General features: G+C 34.5%; 1 protein-coding gene across 1 annotated transcript in view; it reads left to right on the forward strand.

Moving 5' to 3' along the window:
• Positions 1–19,815, forward strand: part of LOC140444029 (paired box protein Pax-6-like) — a 178,960-nt gene that overhangs the window by 52,181 nt on the left and 106,964 nt on the right. The window contains exons 3-4 of the mRNA XM_072535613.1: positions 16,289–16,454; positions 17,806–17,986. Of these exons, the coding sequence (XP_072391714.1) occupies positions 16,289–16,454; positions 17,806–17,986 (347 nt within the window). The remainder of the gene's footprint in view (positions 1–16,288; positions 16,455–17,805; positions 17,987–19,815) is intronic.

Genomic DNA, 19,815 nt, shown 5'->3' on the forward strand with positions numbered 1-19,815 from the left:
GGAGAAGTTCTTGATAAATTTTCTCAGCCGAAAACGTAGAGGAAATTTCCTTAAAAACGTCAATCATTCGGTTGGTTGACGCAAGTTTCCTTTTCAACGCTGCCATGCTGACAAACTTAGAAAAACGAAAGAGTAAGACGGAAGCGGGTCTGAGTTGAATAACAATCAATCCCTACACTTGGAAGTTACTGTATACTCAACTGCGTTGTTTTGATTCGGATTTTATGCATAGAAACTTTAAAGCAAATATTATCGTAAATTAAAGTAGATAAAATATATAAGATTAGAAATTTGTATATTAGGAAATATTCAAAAACTCTAAAAAATTATAACGTAAAGTAAATTTAGAAGAGTATTAAATTTATTATTCAACAAAAAAAAAGTGTATATTATTATTTTGGTAAGTTTGCAAACGTACAGGTAAATAAAAAGGAACATGTACTGACAATACTTAATTACTAGGAAAGTATTTCCTAGTATTCCTCCTACACAAAATTCCTCCTATTCCAGTAAAAAAACATTTCGACAATAATATTACAAATCCAATCATTACATCCGAAATTTCACATCTTCTTGAAATTCCAAATATTTAGATAAATCAAGATTACGTTGAATCAAGTAATCAAATATATACAAATAACAGTGTAGGACTTAATCATGGGTTAGCTAAGCTAAGACCATTGCTCGGATATACTGATCAAAACGGAAAAGGAGCTACACCATTGGGTTCTATTCACCTCATTACAAGACTTTCCTTTTATCTCGACCATGATGAATCTTCTCCAGGTTTGTACTGGGCGACCTCTTTTTCTTCTTCCTTGGGAGTTAACTTTAGGGCAATCTTTGTAAAACTGAAATTATTTTTTCTGAGTGTGGCACCAATCCAACCCCACTTTCTGGACTTTATTTGATGTTCTACTCTTTTTTGTTCGGTGAGGTGTAGTAGATATTCGTTTCTGATGATATTGGGCCAGAAAATATGAACAATTCATCGTAGTGATTTATTAATAAAGACCTGCTGTTTAGCTGACAGGGTTTTTGTCACTTTCCAGGTTTCACATCCGTAGAGTAGAACAAAGATGACATTTGACTAGAATGTGCGGATCTTGGTCCTTGTAGTATACTCGCCAGATCTCCAAACAGGGTTAAGCATGGTGAATGCTTGTTGAGCTTTTCGTATACTCATACGAATATTGTCCTCTGTACCTCCGCTTTCTGTTATGTCACTTCCAAGATACGTAAAGCTTTCCACATTTTCAGTCTGCATGTTGTTGATAGTAAATAGCGTGTTGTTTCTTGCATTTACTCTCATGGATTTAGCTTTACTAATATTGATTTTCAAACCTACTTTATTGGCTTCAATGAAAAGTGTTTCCAATTGATTAGTCACATCTTGGAACCTTTGTCCTAACAGGCAGATATCGTCAGCGTACTTCATCGCTTAGGCGTGTTAGGCGTGTTAGGGTTAACTTCTATTGTATTGCTCTTGTATCGGAGTCTAGTTTGGAGAGAACATAGTCTACTGCTATGGTAAAAAGAAACAGAGAAAGCATGTATCCCTGTCTAACTCCAGTAACTATGTCAAATTCGTCGCTGTTGATTCTATTGTGTGTCACGCTACATTTCGTCTCAGTTTACAGTGACTTTATAATGGAAATTATTTTATGCGGGATGTTTCTTAGCTCTAAAATTTTCCATAAAGCAGCATGAGATAAGCTGTCAAAGGCACGCTCGAAGTCAACAAAAACCATGTATAGTTTGTTTGGATTGTTTCATTATTACCTTCACAGTATTAATGTGGTTTATGCAGAACTATTCTGGTCTAAAGCCTGCTTGACTAGCTCGAAATTCAATCTTGTGTGTTAATCTTTTAAATATGATGGTCGTGAAGATTTTATTTATTGCAGTAAGCAAGGTTATTCCTCTCCAAGTTTTGCACATTGTGAGGTTGCCCTTTTTTGGAAGCTTAATAATGTAACCCCTTTTCTAGCCCGATGAAATGCGGTTTGTTTCCCACACCTCTCAGATTATGGGGAGCAAAAGTTCAGCAGTTAGATGCGGATCAGTTTTAAGTATTTCGACAGCAATGTTATCGATTCCTGAAGAGTCTTTATTTCTCAGAGATTTGATAGCTGTTATAATCTCCGTTTTGTAAGGGAGCTCGCAAGATATACGCAAGTCTACATTCTGCTGGTTTTCGACAATTTCATCTGCGTTTCGCATGGGCGTGCCTAGCATCTCCTAAAAATGCTCTTTCCATCTCTTTACTTGGTCATTTGTTGTAGTAAGTAATTCGTCTGTCTTGGATATTACAATGTTTGAACAGTTGGGCTAATTTTTTGTTAGTCGTTTAGTAATTTGGTATAGCTCTCTAGTTCTGTTGTGTTGTGCAGCTGTTTTAGCTTGTTTTACCAGTTCTTCAGCCCACCTTTTTTTATCTCTTCTTGCATGTCTTTTAACTGCTTTATTTATTGTTTCATATTCTTGTTGTCCATTCGCTCTTTCTTCTACAATTCTTGCTTGATTTTGTCTTTTGTCGTCTTGATTTTAATGGTACCGATTACGAGATGATGGTCACTTGCTATGTCTGCTCCTCTTTTATTACGTACATTAAGAAGAGATGTTCTCCATCTTTTTGATATATTTTATTTTGATATATTTTTGATATACCAAAGTTTCAGTAATAAAATGAAATTTAAGATGGGTAGGTTATTGACCTTCCGCACCCGAGTCTGGTGCCGAAGCTGCCGGCTGTAGCTTCCAGACAAGCTTCAGGGGGTAGTGGTCTTGGAGGTGGTATCGACATTTTCCTCCGATGGTAAGGTTATGCCGTCTATCGGGAAAGAGTATGTAGTAGAAAGAAATATAGTGACCCGTCTGCTTTCGGAAACCTAATCGCTATTCGGGGTCGGAAGAAACAAGAGTTGGCCAAGATAGGCTGATAGAAAAGATTAAAGACATTTAACTTAAGACAAGTTGAAAAAGAGTCAAATGTGAAAGCCCTTATCATTCGCCAGGTGCGTTTCATAAGAGTATGAGTATTGATTCAATTTGTGTTCCCGCCCATACTTCGGGGTGTTGACTACAGACTATATGATTCGTCCAGCATGCCATAGCATGCAAGACATTCTACAATGTAGGCACATGGCCTAACGCCAAAGTTTTTATTACTGAACTGTATTTTTTTTTTTCTTGTGAAAAACTGGTTTCTTGTGGTTATTACTGAACTCTTTTCTAAAAATACTTTTAATGTTTTTGTAGTATCTATTAATTGTTATATTCTCTTTTCTGTTATTAAAACATTTCTGACTTTTCTACGATCGACAAAATAAATAACTTTACTATCACTCTATATTTAGTTACTCATGCATGGCTTCGATTCCAGGATAAATATAAAAATCGAGAAATCTCCACCTTTCACTAGCAGCCTCCATTTGTCACTGGACGAATGAATAAAAGAGAATAAAAGGATCTGTTTTGGCAGCTCAAAAGACTGATTTTACTGATATATACGTTTGGTTAGAACTTTTCCGTATTTATAAGAACTTTTTATTGACCCAATGAAGAACTTCACGTGTGGCGGTGACTTATTTGGGATGGCGAGTCTGGTGGTGTATCAAGGTCGTTAGAAAGAAAAACGAACAGATATTTATATTTACACCACGACGTCTCTGAAGAGAAATCAATGGGGGGTGTGTGTTTTGTTTTATTTTTTGCGAAAAAGAAGTCCGCAAAACAGGAAAACGTATATTTTGCAGGCAAGAGGAATTTTATCTCTAAATTATACCGGCTTTCGTTTTAATTGTATTTTGAATTTCGGGCTTAACTAAAACTATCACATAAAATATTACAGGTAGAGTAAATTTTTATTTAGGTTGATTAAAAATATATACAATGTTTGAATACTTTACGTATCTTACGGAAAAATAAAACAGATGGAAAATATAATTTCAGTTATCTTAGTTTGTTTTAATAATAACGCAACAAAAAGAATGTATATTAAAGATTAATGTTATGAATCGCACAATAAATGTATTTATGTAGGAAATATGAGAAATGGCTGGTTAATAAATTAAAGTAATAATCTCCCTCTCTCTCTCTCTCTCTCTCCCTCTCCCTCTCTCTCTCTCTCTCTCTCTCTCTCTCTCTCTTTTTCTAATGGCGCTACAGCCCAAATCGGGCCTTGGCCTCCTCCAAACTATGCCTCCAACCTTGTCGGTCCCACGCCGATCTTCTCCAGGTTCTCACGTCTAGCAAAGTTTGGGCGTCCGGCCACGTCCGCTGTCCCATTTCCGTGGCCTTCCTTTTGGTCTTGCGCCCTGCCCTCTAGGGCTCTTTTCGGCAATCTTTTTGTCTCCATTCCTACTACATAACCAGCCCAGCGAAGTCCCTGAAGTTTAACGAATTCTGAGATCGGTGTCTCTTTGAACAGTTGGTAGAGTTCATGATTATACCTGGATCTTCATATTTCGTTTTCGTTAATAGGTCCAAATATCTTTCTTAGGACTATTCTCTCGACGACTTCCAGTTTTCTTTTTGTCTCTTCTGTCATCACCCATGTCTCGCATGCATAACATACTATTGGTCTGATAATAGTTTTGTAGACCCTGATTTTCGATCTCCAGTGTGTGTTTTTGGAGCGAAACACATGATCGAGTGAGAAATAAGCTTTATTTCCCTTTACTATTCTTCTTTGGATTGCTGGTTCTTCTGTTCCATCCGTGTTTAATGCAACTCCTAAATATGTGAAACTTTTTACCGTTTCAATATCGTCCTCTAATTCAACTGTGCGTCTGTTTCCCCTAGCTCTTGCCTGTGTTAACTTTTTTGTCTTTTGAATATTTATTTCTAGTCCGATCTCTTTTGCCTTTGATTTTAATTGTGAATATATTTCTGCCGCCTCTTCTGTTCAGCGAGACATGATGCTGATATCATCGGCATAGGCGACAATCTGTATTGATTTATTTGTTAGGAGATTACCTCTTCCTATATTCAGCTGTCTTATCACATATTCCAAGGTCAGGTTGAATAGTGTCGGTGCCAGCCCGTCTCCTTGTTTTAATCCTTGGGCTATCGTAAAGTTTTCAGTGAGCTCATTTTGGACTCTGACTATTGCTATTGACGAATCCATTGTTGTTTTTACCAGTCGGATGTATTTTTGGGGATATTAAAGCTCTGCAATATTTGATACAACTTGTTCCTATTAATTGAGTCGTAGGCTTGTTTGAAATCTAGGAATATGTTGTGGACGTCAATGTCGTATTCCCACGATTTGTTTAAAATTTGTTTCACTGTGAATAGTTGGTCAGTTGTAGATCTTCCTTGTCGGAAACCGGTTTGATATTCCCCGACAATATTTTCAGTTAGTTGTTGGAGTCGTTTGTTTAGTATGTAAGTAAAAATTTTGTACGCCGTGCACAAAAGGGTTATGCCGCGATAATTTTCGCATTTCAGTTTATCCCCTTTTTTTAGAGATTGGGCATATAATCCCGGTTTTCCAATCATTAGGGATCTTTTCATCATTCCAAATCTTGTTCATGAGCACATGCCTTTGTCCTACTAGGTGATCGTCACCTAATTTATATAGCTCAGGGAGAACGTTGTCAATACCTGGAGCCTTATTGTTCTTTTGTGCTCGTATTGCCTGTTTTATTATTTTTATGGTACAGGTGTGGCTTTTATACATTCATTTTTACAACAGAAGCTGTTGCCATTATAAATATTTGAATAATACCTACTACATACCTAGTACATAATTTTTACTGACTCCCTTTCAGTTTTAAATAGTCTAAAATTTCATTTGCAAATCAACTCCGCGTATAACATCCTTACAACAATCCTTACATAGCCAAAATAAAAACGCTGCACTCGCAAATTTTAAGAAACTAAAAAACTGATTTCTCTTTGGGTAAAAGCATACTCAGGCATCACGTACAATAAAAAAGTTGACAAAGCAGCTAAAGAAAGCACACAGTTGGGAGAAGAAGTTACTTATTAACATTGGATGAGAGAGTAAATATAGCCAAGGATAATTTACATCAAAAATGATCTGAACAATACATATATTTCTGTTTGACAAAATGCACAAGATACTCATTCTTGACATTCGAAAAAACTGCTGGTTCGCAAATTACAACGAAGTATCCGAGAAGTTCCATAACAACCATATCCCGAATGAAGTTCTGACATCCTTGCTATCTAGCTCATTTATACAAAATAAATATAATTGACAACAATCTTCGTGATATTTGCAAAGATATCCCAGATTCGGATCATATATTTTTTAATTGTAGCAAGTATACACATCAGTCAGACATCCTCAGAAAAAATCTAAGAAGTTTAAACGTTATCGGTCCCTACAATGTTACGAATCTTTTGGCACTAAATGATAAACGTGGTTTAGATTTTATTTTATTTTTCATATTTCAGTCTAAAATTAAATTGTAGAATAACTAGTTTATGCTTGTAACCTTAACTGTCTTTCCTTTTGTTTATATACCTTAGTCTACCCGGTATTTGTTTAAAAACGAACACTCAGAACGACCCCTGGGCGAGAAAAGTGTGACCCTTGTCGTAATCGCAAAATGCTTATTATGATTAGTCTTTCCAAAAAAAAAATTTGTTGAAAAAAATGTTTGTTTTAAATATAATAAATCGGTCTGTTCTGTCTGAGATAACCTAAAAACAAAAAGCTAGACTTAAAAGAAATACTTACTTCGTTTGTGGATGCATGCCAAGGATCATAATCCTTAAAAAATCGAACTTTTTCGACAAAAACAACTCACCCAATCTATAAATACAGATCTTACTGTTTTACATGAAAGTGTCTCTTAAGTAATCTATAATCATAAGTTTTAATAATTGTTATTATTTCTTGCAGGTAACTCAGGATGTAAGAAGAAAATTGAAGCTTGGATTAAATAAACAAAGACCCGTACGATGTAGTGCCGATTGATTCTTAAAATCAAAATATACTAAGAACTTTTTGTAGATGCTTTTAGAACATAAATATTATCAGAAATAAAATCTATTTTTGATTTGTGTGCTTATTTAGCTACATTCTTTAAAAAAAATATTACTTTAATTTCAAATTTTATTGCTATCATTTTTAGAAAGTTTTTCATTTGAATATTTCATTTTGAGTTAAGTACTACATTTAAATATAATCTGTAATATTATAACCAAGAGCGAAATCGAGTAGGCCAATATATGAAGACTCTTATGTTTCTATTAAAAATTCTGGCGAAGTTGATCAATTGATCAACCGTTGACCAATGCTGTGTAAGCGCATAGTTAGGTACTATTAGTTTTGTTCGCGTTAAAAGTACTGAATGTGTTCAGAATCTGTTCATAACCCTTTTCTTAATCGGGTTGTATGCAAGCGCGGTTCATAATCGGTTCAGGATTTATTTAAACTGAGAAAGAATTTTAAATAACCTTCAAATATAAGTTTACATATTCTCAAAAACGGCAATGTTAACTTCATCATTCCAATGTCAGCACTTTGATGTTTCAGACCGTAGTTACATACCTTTGTGCTTGCCGAAATTCTGGCGTAGGTAATACGTCATAATTTTGTTCCCAATCACGGATTTCCATTTTTACGTGGCTTTTGGGTAGCCTGGCCTGAGAAAAATGAAGGTCACAAAATTTTTGTTAATCCTGTTATCTGGTCCCTTCAAGAAGTTAATGGAAGGAATATTAGAAAGCAGTTAATCTACGATTCATAAACGAGTTGTTGGTCCCACACTTAAAATATTCCGACCGTGACAATCCATTTCAGGCCGTAGTTAAACATACATTTGTGCTTGCCGAAATTCTGGCGTAGGTACTACGTCATGATTTTGTTTCCAATCACGGATTTCCATTTTTACGTGGCTTTTGGGTAGCCTGGCCTGAGAAAAATGAAGGTCACAAAATTTTTGTTAATCCTTATGTTGTCTGGTCCCTTTAAGAAGTTAATGAAAGGAATATTAGGAAGCAGTTAATCTACGATTCATAAATGAGTTGTTGATCCCACACTTAAAATATTCCGACCGTGACAATCCATTTCAGGCCGTAGTTAAACATACATTTGTGCTTGCCGAAATTCTGGCGTAGGTACTACGTCATAATTTTGTTCCCAATCACGGATTTCCATTTTTACGTGGCTTTTGGATAGCCTGGCCTGAGAAAAATTAAGTTCACAAAATTATTGTTAATCCTGATGTTATCTGGTCCCTTTAGGAAGTTAATGGAAGGAATATTAGAAAGCAGTTAATCTACGATTCATAAACGAGTTGTTGATCCCACACTTAAAATATTCCGACCGTGGCAATCCGTTTTAGGCCGTAGTTAAACATACATTTGTGCTTGCCGAAATTCTGGCGTAGGTACTACGTCATGATTTTGTTTCCAATCACGGATTTCCATTTTTACGTGGCTTTTGGGTAGCCTGGCCTGAGTAAAATGTAGTTCACAAAATTTTTGTTAATCCTTATGTTATCTGGTCCTTTTAAGAAGTTAATGGAAGGAATATTAGGAAGCAGTTAATCTACGATTCATAAACGAGTTGTTGATCCCACACTTAAAATATTCCGACCGTGACAGATCTCTTAAGTACTATCTCTAAAGTACTTGTAGTCATGATATAAATGATTGTGTCTTAGATCAAAATTAAAATGACCAGGATATCTATCAACTGTCCAATCCATTGTTAAGATATAACATTAGCAAAAATATTTACCAGTCAACCACTTAACCACGTCTTTGGTTTTACTCTTTAATTTCAAGATAATTTTATTTATTATTTTTATAGAATGACCCTTATTGTTGCTGTATTTTCCTTATGACTTTTCTTTGAGTTTCTTAGTCCAATTTTATCTTCAAGGAGAGGATTATATATTTTGATTATATTTTTTGCATATATTTTTCTCTGATTTGGTGACTTATCTTGTAAAACTCGTTCTTTTCATTTATCTCATTCCGTCCATTTTGTTTCCAATATTTATTTTGTTTTGGATATGGTATATAATAACTAAGGTTGTTTACATGTTGTATAAATTATACCGTTTCATCATGATACATCCTCTGTTTGCGTCTACAGTCGGACATTGGCCTTAAATTTATTCCATCATATCTGTAGCTTCTTTTCATCCGTTATTAAACCTGTATCATTCATAAAACGGCGGTTATTTAACTATTCTCTTTCAATGATGATTCATTTGTCCTCCCAGTTTAGTATTTTTAAAGCATATGGAACTGCTGAAATGTGGGAGCGCAAGGATCTTATCCTTTAAACGAGTATTTTTCAATAAAATCGAAGCAGAAGAGGAGATTTCAGTTGAGTGCAATCTATCATACGTGTCCTCCATTTTCAAAAAGGGTGACAAAAGGTCGACAAATAATTATAGAGAGTATTATAATGCCTTCAATAGCAAGAAGCTTTTCCACAATTATTATAAAAGAAAAAATGGGACAATACATGGACCATTACGTCGAAGAACTAGTCGGATTTCGAAAAGACAGATCATGTCTAGATAATATATTCATCATAAGAAAAGTGATAGAAAAGAACCAAGAAAGTCGATAAAGCGTGCATACGATAGCGTGCTCAGGAAATAACTATGAGAAGCAACCAAAAGAATGCACGTTAGAGAGAGTAGAGTAGAAATGGGTGAATAAAACACAGAGACTATATAAAGAAAAGGAGATGCAAATAAAGCTAGGCAATGAAATAACAAAAGACATTAAACATTCACCTACACTTTTTAACATATAGGTATTATATAGATCAGGCTTTGAAAAGATGGTATAAAAAATGCGGAACAATGAGCAAACCAGTACCAGAGAATGTATTACAATCACTTCTTTTGGCAGATGAGCAAGTCATTTTTACACAAGACAGAAAAGACATGGAATATATGATAAGGAGATTAAAGGAAAGATGTGAGCTATGGAGACTCAAGATAAATATATGTAAGACAGAATACTTATGTATTGGATCCGAGATTGAATACTTGAACTTAAGTTTAGAAAAAGAAACTAGTAAGACTTTTAAGTATTTAGGGTAAAAGATAAACTGAGATGGTACATGTATGAAAGATATCGAAATGAAAATAGCACAGGAAAAACAAGCCATGGAACAGAATGATATAAAACGACAGTCTATCCAAAGAACACAAAAAAGGATCTTTCAGAGCATAGAACTGAATATTACCTTATATGGTGCAGAAGTATGTCCAATGGCAAAAACAATACGAAATAAATTAAAAACAGTTGAATTGGATTTTATGGGAAGATATGTACAATCCACCAAAGAGTATAAAACATGAATAGAGAAAATATGGAACAAAATGGAAATAGAATTCTTAATTACAAAAAATTTGGAAAACAGACCCATGTAAAACAGGCATTACGGGCACGTACAAAAAATGCCAGAACACAAGAAGTCGAACAGAATATTGGGTTTGGACCCGCCAGGAAAAAGACAGAGGAAGACTTTCTATTAGATGAAAGACGTATATAGAAAATGCTGTGATAAATAGAGATCTCATTGAAGGTGATTGGGCGAATAGAGTGCTGTGGAGGATGTAAACGGCGAATTGATAATGGGAAAAAGCCGAAGAAAGCATAAAGAAGGGAGACATAGCGTCGCCGTATCTTACTCTTCTCCTGATGTCTACTTTATTGGAGGTTTCGTGAAGATTAATAGTAGCTGTTGCATTTTCATATATATCTCTGATGCTGTGATTGTGTTGTGGTCATTATCATCGTCGTTTCATAATGTACCCACAACAAAGTTTGCCATGATTACTTGTTATTTATTACGTCTATTACCTCTTCTTCAAAATCTTATATAACTAGTATAATTCTTTTATGTTAAGCTGTTTTCACTTGAAGATCCTTTTTGTGTGGGGGATCATCGCTTTCTGGGTTTTACAGTTTCTCGTCTGACTTCTCTGTTTCCACTACTTGTCTTCATTCTTCTCTCTCTTTGATTGTATTTTCTATATTTCCAATTTCCATATGTTAGATAATAATATATTCTTGTACGCTGTTTCTGATATTAGTCTGTTTTGTCTTTATCGCTGGTGTCTATCTATAAACGACAAAAATAATGTGTATAATAAAATAAGCGTCAAGCGTCAGTGGCAATTTAATGCCTTTTTTAACAAGTCTAAAGATAAGATTCGACGTGTTTGTGACTCTGTCATATTTGCTATCTTCTTGAGAGGTAGTGCATTGCCTTGGATATAGAGCACTTTTTCTCATATATAACACTTGGCGAAATTTTAGTTCATTTTAGCAACATTAGAATAGATATAACAATAGTAGCGTATTTATCTTAGTAGTAGTTTCGTTACTAGTACAATAGTGAAACTTATTACATGCATTAACCTAGGTATATTTTGTTTTTATATAGATCAGTCGAATTCGACAAACATTGAACGTGTCTTTGTTTTCGAGTGAGGTAGTTCAGTTGACGAGACTTGTCTCGTAGCTTGTTACCACACTAGTGTTATGTACACAGTTATACCCGTATGTCATCTTCCGGATGATGTACGGTTTTATTAGAAACGTTTATCAAAGAAAGTAACATATGGTGTGCCATATACTTATTTATTAACCATACACAATTTGCCTAGCTATAGATGAAATTATACTGAATAATATTCAATACAAAACTGATGAAATGGAGACTAAAAGTCGATAAACTAGATAAAAAAATTTGTGTAAAGAAAAGGAAATTCAAAATAATAATTGCACGATATAAGCTGCTCGATAGGCATAAGTCAAATAGTCTTAAATTGCGCAATATCACGTGTTCCAACATCATTTTAAATATAAGAATAAAAAATTATTGTAGGCATTTTGTGTCAAACGCATTATGGTCATTCAGTATTCACCTTAATACGTTAACTGCGCATGACGCCATTTGGCGACGACATGGTCTGTTACCAGGTGCGCACGCCGTCATTTGGCGTAAGAGCTCCGTTTTAATTTACTTAACCAGTATTTAGTACGTAATGAGTATAATACGACGTAGTGTTGTACACAGCGAATGGATTAATCATTTATAATCAAGTAGCAGTAATTAAAAAAGAAAACGAATTTCCTAAAGAAGTAGGTAATGAAATAAGCGTCAGGAATAGTTTTGAGATGACCCTGTCCTATGTAACACGTATTAAAAAGAAGTATAGGTATTAGGAGGTTACACCATCGTTCGAAATTTGACAGGGAAAACACTAATAGTAATAAGTAATAAACAAATAAAAGATAAATAAGGAAATATATATAATTAAAATAGAACATGAAATAATACAAAGATGGAAAAAAACACTTTGTTACACAAACTCTTTTAACAAGATTTACAATAACACTGCTGAGCGCTACACCCAAGATAAGATAATCTCCACGATCATACTTACAAATAATTGATGCAGAATGAAGTGGCGAATTATCTGCGGCGATTTAACCTTTACAAAAAAAAAACAAAATAAACCATTTGAAAGGTTATGAAAAAACACATCTTTTTATCATTAAACCAAAAGAAAGTTCGCCGAGATCGCAGGGTAAGGGGAATTTCAATAAAATTGATTTTTCTTTTTTTGTTTTTCAAATAAGATTCTTCTTCTTTTGGTGCCTATTCGTTTCGAATATTGACGATCATTCTGGCTATAATTATTTATAATACTTTGCTTTGAAGGATTATTTTCAGTAATCTGTATTTAGTGTCGTTTTTCATTATGTGTCCGAGATATTCTAACTTTCTTCTTTTAACCGTATACATCACTTCTCTTTCTTTCGCCATTCTTCGTAGTACAGTCTCGTTGGTTATCCTGTCCGTCCATGATATCCTTAGGATTCTTCTGTATGGCCACATCTCGAAGGCTTCAAGTGTCATCGCTGCAAGCTCCATCGCTGGCATCGCTTCAGTGAGTGTCCAGGATTCAACTTCATAGTATAATATCGAGAAGATATAACATCATAGGAGCCTTACTTTTATCTCCAGATTAAATTTGTTTCTTTTAAAGAGTTTGGCCATGTTGTTGAATGCACTTCTAGCCTTCTCTATTCTACATTTTACTCTTTGTGACTGATCCCATTGATCGTTTACTATTGTTCCAAGATAGATTTTACTTGGTCCACTGGTGTATTCTTGATAAGCAGTTAGACGTCTCTAATTTTATTTTTGTTGATGATCATAAATTTAGTTTTTGATATGTTTACTTGTAGTCCAAATCTTTCATTTTCTTTGTTTATTAGTTGCTGTAAACTCTTTAAACTGTCTGCAAAAATAACGGATGTTGTTAGAGGATGTTGTTTAGGCGTTCTCCATTTAAAATTATTCCATGTTCGCAATTTTCCAGGGTTTCACTAAATGTTTTCTCTGAATATAGGTTGAAGAATATAGGTGAAAGTATACATCCTTGTCTAACGCCTCGCAGAATGTGGATCGCTTCCATTGATTCATCTTTAAGATTTGTTCTTATTGTGGCTGATTGGTTCCAGTATAAATTTTGTATTATACGCCAGCCTTTATCATCTATTTGGGCTTTTGTTAGAACATCCATCATTTTTCGGTGTAGATATCGCAAGTCATATCTCTGCATCTTTGGAATAATACCTGTAGACTAAACAGTGCATCTCTCGTACCTACAAATGTCATGTATCCAAACTGTGGGTCTTATATTCTCTCTTCGCATAGCTTGTATATTCTGCGATGTATAATTTTAAGAAAAAAATTTTAGTGTATCAAATGTGATAAACAAATAGAATTGTTTAAAAACCACTCGAACGATCGGACCCAACTTTTGCTCAAATATAATAACTGCATAAAAACTGACACTGGGAGCTGTGTTTTAAATAGTTTTATTGTTTATTTTAATAAATATAAGCAATTAAAAAAATGCTTACTTTCGGTTTTCATTTGCAATAACATTTTTTAATTGAGAAAATCTCATTTTAAAGTAGTCAATGCATTTCAAGGAGTCTGTTAAACGTTTTCATCTACAATACGTAGTTTTTCACAATATTGAAATGAATGAAAATGTCGCTTTTTTTCTTAAATGTTAATAAAAAACACGACTTAGTAAAATTTCGATAACAACGAGATGGTACGCCCTTTATATAGACTTCCCAGTTGAAAAATAGCGCCCGATAATTTTTCGATTTTTAAACGCTTCGTTTCGTGGGTTATATAGAAAATATGAATAAAAACATGGTTTATTGCCGGCAATACATTTTCCAAAATCAAAAGCACAGTATTCATAATGAAAATGTTAGTATATTCTTTATTTAAAATTAACTTAAATTAATATTAAAATTTCTTAAATATTGTCGGCTGGTTCTTCAGTTACTTCCAGCATTACTACGGTAATAGGAATATTCAATGCTGCCTCTAACGGTATTTCAGTGATCGGTCAATACCGACTTTTTAGTTAAAGTACGTTAACAATACTGCGTAAGCTATAGGATAGGTATACGAGCAAAGCGCGGTGAGAGAATTACAAGCGCGTGAATAGCATTCGAAGCATCGCCACCGCAGCAATCATTCTAATCCTCCGCATTAGATGTTTCACATTTAGACCAGGGCATTTAGAACAAGAAACACCGGAATAAATCGTAACTTGTAACTATTTGCATTGTGTTCTGGATGACGTCAGGAAAAAAGTCGACAATAGAAAAATGGGTAGAAATGCATAATTGCATTTACAGTGCATAACATGCATCCAAAGGTGCATAACATTTTTGGGACCATATCGAATTTAATAAAAACATGTCAAAATCAGTATATTAGGGGACAGATTTTATTACTCGGGGGATTTTGGGGTCGCTGAACACGAATACGTCATCAGAATCAACCCCAGAGCACCTGCAGCGTAGAGTTATTGCTAAGTCACGTTATCTTCTGGAGTTTCGAGTGTTTTCAACACTAAATTGATGCAAACAGATTACTCGGGGGTTTTTGCGGTCGTAAAACTCGAATACGCCATCAGAACCGACCCCAGGAGCTCTTGGTGCCGAGGGTTACTACTAAAGCACGTCATCTTCTGGAGTTTCGGGGGTTTTGGCACTAGATTGATGCAAGTAGATTTCTTGGCACATTTTGGGGTTGCTGAACACAAGTATTACAACGCACCGACCCTTATAGCACCTAGTCCCCAGGATAATTTCTATGCACGTTATCTTCTGGAATTTTGAGACTTTCCGACACTAAATTGATGCAAACAGAGTACTTGGGGGTTGTCGAAGTTGCTCAATACGATTATGACGTGGAGTACCTGGTGTCCAGGGTGACGAAGAACAACGTTAATGCCTGTTAATAACATGAACAAATTATAATCAAGTAAATCGATTTGAAATAAACGAAGAGAATTGTTCATTAAAAATTGAGTTTCTATTTATAAATTCAACAAACCGTAAAATAATGATTTTTCGTCAATTTGTTTTGCAGTAAACCTAGTCACCAGGTAATCCGGAAATTAGTTCCTATGGCGTATTCATATTTAGTGACCCCAAAAACCCCGAGTAATCTGTTGGCATCAATTTAATGCCGAAATCCCTCGAAACTCTAGAAGATAACCTGCCTTAGCAGTAATCCTATGTACCAGATACTTCGGGGATCGGTTCTGATGGCGTATTTCGAGTTCAGCGACCCGAAAATTGCCCTAAGTAACAAAATTTGGCCCTTACTATAATGATTTTTGACATTTTTTCATAAAATTCGATATGGCTTCAAAAACTGCATGCACTGTAAATGCAAATTATGCATTTCTATCCATTTTTGTATTGCAGATTTTTTTCCCGACATCGTCTCGAATACAATGTAAAAAGTTGCAAGTCAAAAGGTGTTGTATTTAAAAATCGACTAATTTTTTCCAATGCCCTAGTCTAATTATTACTTTCAAACAGGTTTTTTTAACTACATAACTCTCGTGACCGAAAACATTGGGACCGACGGTTGGTGTATGTGTGTAGGCTTGTTGACCGACAAAAAAAGTTGTCAGGTTGGGTAATGGAGAAGTCGGCTGTCGGGATGTTGCGGATTTACAACCAGATCGGTCGGCCCGACCATCGGATACAACTTTTTTGTCGATCAACAAGCCTACACAACCGTCGGACCTAATATTGTCGGCTACGACAGATGGGTGGTTTTACCGGAACGTGTGTAGGGGGTTTAACATTGCCGAACTATACTGATACTACATAAAATAACGATTTAAGTTAAACTAAAACATGGACGCCATATGTTACATTTGAAAATAGAATATAAAAATTCTAATAATAGTATGACTGTGGACAGGGCATAGCGGTGTCAACCAGCTAGGGGGGGTGTTCGTCAGCGGGCGTCCCTTGCCCGATTCCACTAGGCAGAAGATCGTCGAGTTGGCGCATTCTGGAGCAAGACCCTGTGATATTTCAAGAATTCTTCAAGTCTCTAACGGATGTGTTTCAAAAATACTTGGCAGGTAAATAACTTACTGTATTAGTATGTCGTCGTGAGAGTGTTATGTAGGTATTTTAAGACAGATCTCCCTGTTTTAATTAAAAAAAAGCAAAATATAACAATATTTAAAAAATAAAATTAATTATCATAATAAAATAATTTTTAATAATCTTTTTTGAAAACGATTTCTGGATTGGAGACCGTATCGTCAAAACAAATGTAATTTTCATTACAATAAATTGTGGTTTAGTCCTATATAAATACAATATTTAAGAGTGGGGGGGGGGCTCAACGATCCTCCTAAAAAAAAACTTCCAAGATGGCAAAATATTTTTAAAATTGCATTTTAATAGGATATACACCTAAAAGAGTAATTTATCTCAATACAACAGGACTTTTTTGAAAACAATCTTTATTCGCTTTTTAAAAATACACAAAATAAAAAAAAATAGCAAAAGGATCATTTTACCTGCATATTTGGGGTAAAGCGATTCCTTATACAAACAACAAATATATTATCAAGAAAAAAATGTCTTTAAAGCCTAATATTTCTCTGAACTCTGGCGAACGCAAGGGGAAAATCGCAGCAACGTTCACAAAGGAATTCATCTTCGTCTTCTTCAACTCCTGCACACAATTCGTGAGCTCATTCCAAACACTTTCGGCATGGAATCCATCCGTCACTTGAAGTAAAATATTCCTCGAAGCAGAAGAGACAAGTTGCATGTCTCTGATTGTCTTCTGAATCCGAAGAGTTGAATAGACTTTTTTTATATTCTTTTGTTGTTTTGGTTTCTTCTGTTCGAGATTCTTCTTATTTTCATTTTTCCTTTTAATTGTTTTTCCTTTTGCTTCTTTCTTGTTGATGTTCTCTTCAAGAGCAGTTTTGTACTTCTTTCTGTTGTGTTTCTCTTGCCTTGAATTTTAGGAAGAGGTTGGGATTCTTGTGATGTAACTGTAAACGATGAATTCATTTGTTCATCTTGCTTTAAGCTGGGCCCAGGCTCAGGATTCTTGTACAGATCGCTTACTTCGCTAGAACCATTATTTGCTTTGTTGGTTAAGCCTGTCGATAAACTAGCTACTTTACAGAACCCGTTTATACCATTTGTTGGTATACAAGCCTTTACGTAGCCTTTGCACAATATTTTGCTAATTTGAAACACTGACACGGTTCTACCAGGATGATGGTTCAACCATCTTTCTAATGTTTGGTCTAAATAAGTCTAAATTAAGGTATATGTCTCGCGTGTCGCCTACCCACATACTGAGTTTACGAGCCGCCACTGGTGTTGACAAAAACTTCTAAATTTTATTTTTTTATGCAAATTAGTCAGAAATAGTTTGATAAAATTTTGTTGTTATTTTTGTAGGTATTATGAAACAGGATCAATTCGTCCACGTGCAATCGGAGGTTCAAAACCTAGAGTTGCCACCGCTGAAGTGGTGTCTAAAATATCTTCATACAAAAGAGAGTGTCCTTCCATATTTGCCTGGGAAATTAGGGATAGGTTATTGCAAGAAGGTGTCTGTACAAACGACAATATACCAAGCGTAAGTATTTATTTGAAATTTTCGAAAGATACAATTTAATGCATTATTTTCTATCCTATTATATACCTTTTCTTTATACACTTATATACCTTTTGTTTATACACTAAATAATTCTGTATTTTTAATTTAAAAGTAGTATCTTATTGAATTTTTTTGGCTTTTTGCAAAAAATTATATTGGTCAAACTGGTAAAACCTTCAACAAACGTATAGTAGAACACACAAGGTTTTTGTGTTCTGCTCTACACAATAATTAAACAACAGATTTCACATACGCACTTCTAAATCATAATCATTATTTTAATGACCAATTTGATTATTAGAATTTACAAAAATTAATAATGAGACAAACAGCTCCCCTCTCCTCAACATTTCAGTTAAAACGTGTAAAGTGAGATAGTGACTCGAGAGCAACTGCCGAAACAACTGTAGTGTAAATAAATTATTGTAATAAATTTTATGGGAAAGCAGAAAATAAATGTTTTCAGTGTCTTATTCTTAAATAAAATGAACTTCCTTCAAGTAACTGTCGAATCCATCACTGAAATTCTTCTCATACACAAATTTTGCACTTTCAATCGTTTTAACTGCAATCTATAAAAACAAATTATGTATCTAATATATAAAATGTTCTGGCCATTATTCATGAAAAACGATATCCTGTTGGATCTCTTAAATACGTAGGGGACGGCAACAAATATACAATGTTATGAACTGCATTATCTAAACAAACCAACACATTGTACTATAATTATGAAGAGACACCCAACACACCCTAACAATCTAGACACGTCAGACGGATTTCCGAGTCCAGCTTAGACTTCCCTAAGAACTGCTGTCTGATGGACCATATCAACGTTCCCCGGGGAGCGGAGTGACAGAACTATAATGAATAGAGATTAGTTTCGAGATAAGAGTACATACATCGAGTTGGAGACATGTATAAATAAACAGACAAAAAGTTGGGACGGGATTTTGATGTATTTATTTGAAGTAATATGGGCACATAAAGTAATCAATGATTATAGTAGTATATTTTAAAATTTGTTTTTTTTATATTGCCACATATGCATATATACCAGTTTAAATGCAAATATAAAGGATTATTTGTTGGTTTCTGTGTGCTTCATTTATTTTAGTGGTAAATTTTTATGTAGTTCTACTCCACTGTTAAATTATGAACATTTTTGGGCTCAAGTACACTTTCTAATTTACGTAAATATCCATGTAAAATTATTTTTTGTGTAACTGATTTTTTTTAATTTAAATTTAATTCCTGAAGATTTAGCTTGAACGATTTAAATTTTGTTAATGTCTGTCACGGTAGGTCAAGAATATATATAACTGGACTACAGCCACGTTTCTTGTAAGGCCATTATTTCAATTCTATATGTCTAACGTATTTGATCTAAATTTCTTAAAGCTCCTTCCTCCATGGAACGTAAGTCCCTCTTACGTTGCATCGTTTCATGTTTCCATTTTTAATCTATTTTCCATTTGTTTCTTCTCTTTCCTGCTATCTTCTTTTCCTTATTCTAAATTCTAAATTCATCGAATTCTCAACTAAGACTGAACATAAGACATATTAACCTATCTATAAACATAACCATAGGAACAATATTATAATAGAAACTTTACAACCACTTGCCTAAATTCTTGTATAGTATCTACCTGTGAAATACCAAATACCTGAAATCCGAAAGCCGCCAGCCGCTTTGAATTAAAAAGTATTCCCGAAACTGCTTTATGACTGTACCTGCAAAAGGGCGGCAGTTCATACAATAAATAATATTTTCTGACATTCTTTTTATATTAGGATGAAATACATGA

This window comes from Diabrotica undecimpunctata, chromosome 6, assembly GCF_040954645.1.
Source record: "Diabrotica undecimpunctata isolate CICGRU chromosome 6, icDiaUnde3, whole genome shotgun sequence".
NCBI lineage: Eukaryota > Metazoa > Arthropoda > Insecta > Coleoptera > Chrysomelidae > Diabrotica > Diabrotica undecimpunctata.